At 43.8% G+C, this 5,000-nt stretch overlaps 1 protein-coding gene across 1 annotated transcript in view; it reads left to right on the top strand.

Annotated features, from left to right (window-relative positions):
• The window catches only part of DENND1A (DENN/MADD domain containing 1A), a 341,344-nt gene that overhangs the window by 302,736 nt on the left and 33,608 nt on the right, over window positions 1-5,000 (top strand). The window contains 1 exon segment of the mRNA XM_015418453.1: window positions 2,739-2,870. Coding sequence (XP_015273939.1) covers window positions 2,739-2,870 — 132 coding nt within the window.

A 5,000-nucleotide genomic window follows, 5' to 3' on the forward strand; every position in this document is an offset into this window, starting at 1 on the left:
GAGTTGGTACCTTTGTGAAATGTGGGAGGAAATGCTTGCTGCATATCGTACATAATCTTCTTGTCGGGACCTTTTTCAGCTGTCCTAGGCTTTCAGATTTCCTGGTTTCTTGTGGCTTATCCATGGACATCAGACGGTCCATGAGCACCCAGGAATGGAATTACCGAAGAAGAAGACCCATCATTATTTCAGAAGTTTTTTTTTTTTTTTTGCTGAACCATTGCTTCTTCATAGGGCAGAGCCCTGTAACAGAAGCCTTTGTCATGCAGTTGCAAACCCATGTGTGAATAGCCCCAAACTTTGCGAAAGGGCCTTGTGCGGATGGTGTTTCATTTCCCTTCCCATGCCAGTGGCGTCTGTCATTCTGTCATTAGAACTGTTTTGCAGTTCTGTATTTGTACACTTCAAAGTCCATCTCAGAAGCTGCACAGTTTGGAAGGCTGCTGTCTTCTTCTGCGAAAGGGCTACAGGGCTACTGCTTAACCATCTTCCTAGCTTGCCTGAGTCCTACCAGATGCTGCTTCCATCTCTTTAACAAAAAGCTGCTTCTTACATTTGTGGTTCTTATTTCTTACTGTGTTCCTTTGTTCTGTTCTAAAAAGACACGATGACACTGTACCGCTCATACAAAGTTTCTGCCGAGGGTTTCTCTTTAACAAGTTCATAATTTCCCTGGCCATACTTCTTGCCTATCTTGACAAAATCCTTGCTCCACCAGCTGGATCTGGGAAGGTCTCTTCTTTTTTCTGTCTGGAGCAGACAAAGCTCCTCAGAAGGTCCATCCATCTTTTGTTTCGGTTGACCCGAGGGTGTTAGGTCATCCTGTGCCCAAAAGAACCATTTCTAATTGGCTATCAGCTTACATGTCTCATTACACTGTTTGAGCAAGAGAAGAACTTGAGGGGGCAAGTCAAAGGTCAGTCCATCAAAGCAGCTGGCCTTGGGGTCACGACTTGCAAAAGCGTGCAGTGCTCTCTCTATATTTACGAAGCATTATTTCCTTGACATTGTTGCACAGAGGTTTAAGGTTGAGGCTCACCGTGCTGCAGGCTTTGTTCCTCAACTGATTGTCCAAGTCTTTCCATCTTCTGTGATCTTCTAGGAGATCCTGCCTGCCAGTCTTTGCTATGTCTGCCCCCAGTCTTGCTTCTTCCAACATGTTTTTTCATTACATGGTATACCGCACTCACTTAGCCATGTTCTCAAGCCACTGGTTCACTTCCTTTTGCTAAAGGCAAAGAGCTGATAAGCTGTCTGGTCAAAAGTGTCCTTATTGTCAGTGGAGTTTAAAGAATCTTATGCACTGGCCTGATGTTTGGTTTTTAAATAACTGGCCAGTGAATTTGATTGAAATTTATTAATTCATTGCAAAACTTCAATGGAGCTGGGTCTTGTTTGTGTGTGTGTATTCTGAAAGAAGTTATGGTAGCTGTAAAGGCCATATTGAATATTTGGGGGGCATTCAATCTATTTCTTGTTAACAAATGTGCACCAGATCCAAAATGGCTTTCAAAATAAACAAGTTCAAAACCCATTTGTATACAACCCTACTTCAGAAATGGTTTTGTGTTACTTTCAACAAATATCTGCTAGTTTTGGATAATAGTAGGAAAGAATGGGCCTCTTTAAATTTCTTTTTATCAAGTTTAGCACTGAGGCATGAGGACCATTGTATCTATGTGCGCTGCAGCTGCTAGACTTCGGAAAATAAATGAAGAGGATGTACAAGCAGGAGAAGTGCCCCATCAACAAAGTGCCCCGTATGAGAAACTAGCTGATATCTGCAGCCTGTTGAGGGCCCTTGCCATCACCAGCAGATTTTTTGCAGTCCAGTCAAATCTAAAATATGCAACAGGAAAAGAACTTGCACCCTAAGGAAGGCTGGCTTCACTTCACTCTCACATTTTGGCTCCCTGAGCAGATTTTCAGGCAAGGCACAGGTCCAAGTTTCTGGCTGGGTCCTTCATCCAGCCTTCCTACCTTTCTATCTCACAGCAGCTTAAGAGGAAGCTCTCCCCTTCAGTAAATCTGTTGGCTAACTTTCTTGGGCTGTCTTGAACTGCCTGCTGGGAGTCATCTCTGTTATGCCCCTCCTTGTTTATGTCCACTTTTCCATGGATAGTGCCCTGTTGCCCTGAGTAAAAATCCAGCATGTGGAGGGTACAAGCTAATGTTTTTTGGTGTAGTGGTTAAGTGTGTGGACCCTAATCTGGGAGAACCAGCTTTGATTCCCCACTCCTCCACTTGTACCTGCTGGATGACCTTGGGCAAGCCGTAGTTCTGATAAGAGCTGTTCTTGAAAAAGAGCAGTTTCTGTCAGAGCTCTCTCAGCCCCACCTACTTCACAGGGTGTCTGTTGTGGGGAGGGGGAAGGGGACGGAGTTTGTAAACCGCTCTGAGACTCCGAGTGAAGGGTGGGTTAATAATCCAATCTCCTGCTCCTCCTTCTTCACCTTTGTCTTTCCTGTCCTATTGTTTCACAAGAGACGCTCACCATTTTGGCTTCCAACTGTGGGAATTAAGAGGGGGTTGACTGTCTGTGGATATCCATATTTAAGCTGTGATTGAAGAGAGACATGTGGCCTAATTGCTCTTTTTAGTGAATGCTTTTTTTTTTTTTTGCTAACATTAAAACTTGCTGAGTCAGCCCTTTTTATCCCAAAGTGCCTCTTCTCTGTCTGTGCCTCATAACTGAGAGTGTTCCTGGCCATGCAGTTCACTTTTTTCCTACCATACAGGACATCGCCGAGAACGGGTGCTCTACGGTGCCAGAAGAGTCACTTCCACGGACTGTCCCTTCTCCATTGGCTGAAAAGAGAGATCCTAAACTACGAGAGGACAGGCGACCAATCACGGTACACTTTGGGCAGGTATGGGGTGGAGCCATTTCCACACATTCTCTCTTAGAGAGTATTGTTGTGTCTTAAACGTAAGCAGTTAGCACTTTAGGTGCTATGTTCAGTTGGGCCTACAAGGTTTGGGTTCTGCCTTTGCTGTAGGCAGACGTGCCTATAAACCCCAACTTTCTGGTGCTCCTTTGAAATCAAAGCACTTGAGGGTCGCATGCAAAAAATAACACCCCAACAAAGCAATTAAGAGCTCCTGGAGGAGCTGTTGTGTGGGGGGGCAGGCTCTCTACTCCTTACACGCCACTACAAGAACACATAAATTTGTGGTCATGTGCCACAGTCTGGCTCTGTATCCAGTCCCTGCCTATTTGCATACGTGGCTTACTCCAAAGCTTCCGCAGGCTCAGACCTGACGCCTCCCATGACATGCCTGTGTGTGCTTCATGCGCCTTTTTGCTCATAAGGCATTTTTGAGGCTGTGTTTGCATTCCTGAATGTAGTTATATTTTCACAGCACCGAGAAGCAACCTTCCTTTGCCATTACAAGGAACAGCCATGTTTGTCTTTCCTATAGCTGAGATGAAGGTGTCTTCTGTTATCTGGCCCAATCATTAGTGTCAGCAGCGAACACCTTATTATTATAAGCACTTGGGCACGCTTTGAACAGCAAAAGCAATGAATTGCAGTTGGAAAATCAATTAATGGCTCTTTAATAGCATACTCCACATTTCTGTATTGACTCTGGTGCTCTGCAGGCAGGTGGTTTTTATTATGGCTCTGGTAATATATTTGTGGAAATCAACCTGGATTAGGGAGGCTGGTAATTTTTACAAACTGTTCTTGTATACTCCTGTAATCAACTTTCCGGTTCTGCTGCTGCTGTGTTAAGATGGGAAGAGATGGTTCTCATGTTATCACTGGGTTTGTCGGTGCTTAATTTAAATCTGCCATTTTAATATATGTTGCAGACTAAAGGGTTAAAAATAAATGAACAAACTAACCCTTGCTTTTTTCCAAGGACTCGTGTGAAATGGGGGGGAGTATTGAAATAACTCCATTGGGGGATGATTAATATTTAAAGTTTTTGTACTATAAGTGATCTTTTGTGGATTTGGGGTCCAAATTTATTTGATTAAATTCCCACCTTTTGAGAAATCCATGTCGCCACGTGCCCAAAATGCAATCGGTCGCTGGAGTATCTTCATGTTGGCTGCTTTTGCCTACACCTTCATCTCTCCCTCTTATTATTAGAATAGGGTTTCAGTCTTTCTTAATGAAATAGTGTTTGTCTGGTCTCTCATTCCAGTTCAGATACTCTTAGGATGCAGGGACATTGGTTCCCCCCCCCCCCCCACTTCTCATTGGCCATTATGGGTGTTAGACTGATATACCAACACCTGCTGTTTTATTCTCCCGAAAGGCAGTATCTCTCTTTTCATTAGTAGTAGACCATTCTCTATCATTAAAACCAATAGCAACACTCAGCAAAATGACACTTTTTTTTTGTTTGGGACTGTTCCTAGATGTATGTGAAGCGCAGAAGATCTGTGTTACTACTAAAGGCCTGCTCAAAAAATCATGGTGGCTTTAGCAGTCCCCTGCCCTTTAGTTGTTACCTTCAGTGCCTATCACCTTTGGCTGAGCCAAGGGGTTCCTTCAGAGATCTGACTTGAAGTGGGGAAAGGGCAATTACTGTCAGTATGATGCAAATCTTTAGTTCCCCCCAAAGTTTCATCTGAATTTGTGACAATGTTTGTCCTTAGCTTCGAAATAAAGATCTTCAACCACTTTCCTGGAAAGGGATAGCATTTAGCAATGCATACTGTGAGAAGTAACCCTCATTCTGAAATGCTGCTTTAAAAAACATTATAAAGATGAAAAGAAAAATGTTCATGTCACCTTTTAACTTCATACGAATAATTTAAGAAGTATAAAAACGCAGCTGAAATAAAGGCTGTTTGCACATCCTCAGGAGGAGAGGAGGATGAAAGAGGTGTGCTTCTCCCCCCCCCCCAGTCCCTGATACTTGCCTTCCCATGTGTGCTAGCATTACATCAGTGTGCGGAGTGAAGGGAAGCAAGATTAAAAAATGCATGCATGCCGATGAGGGTCAGGCACCCTGGATCAGTAATGCAGTTGGCTTGCTGTGGC

Source organism: Gekko japonicus, unplaced genomic scaffold (assembly GCF_001447785.1).
Source record: "Gekko japonicus isolate JY-2015 unplaced genomic scaffold, Gekko_japonicus_V1.1 scaffold127, whole genome shotgun sequence".
NCBI lineage: Eukaryota > Metazoa > Chordata > Lepidosauria > Squamata > Gekkonidae > Gekko > Gekko japonicus.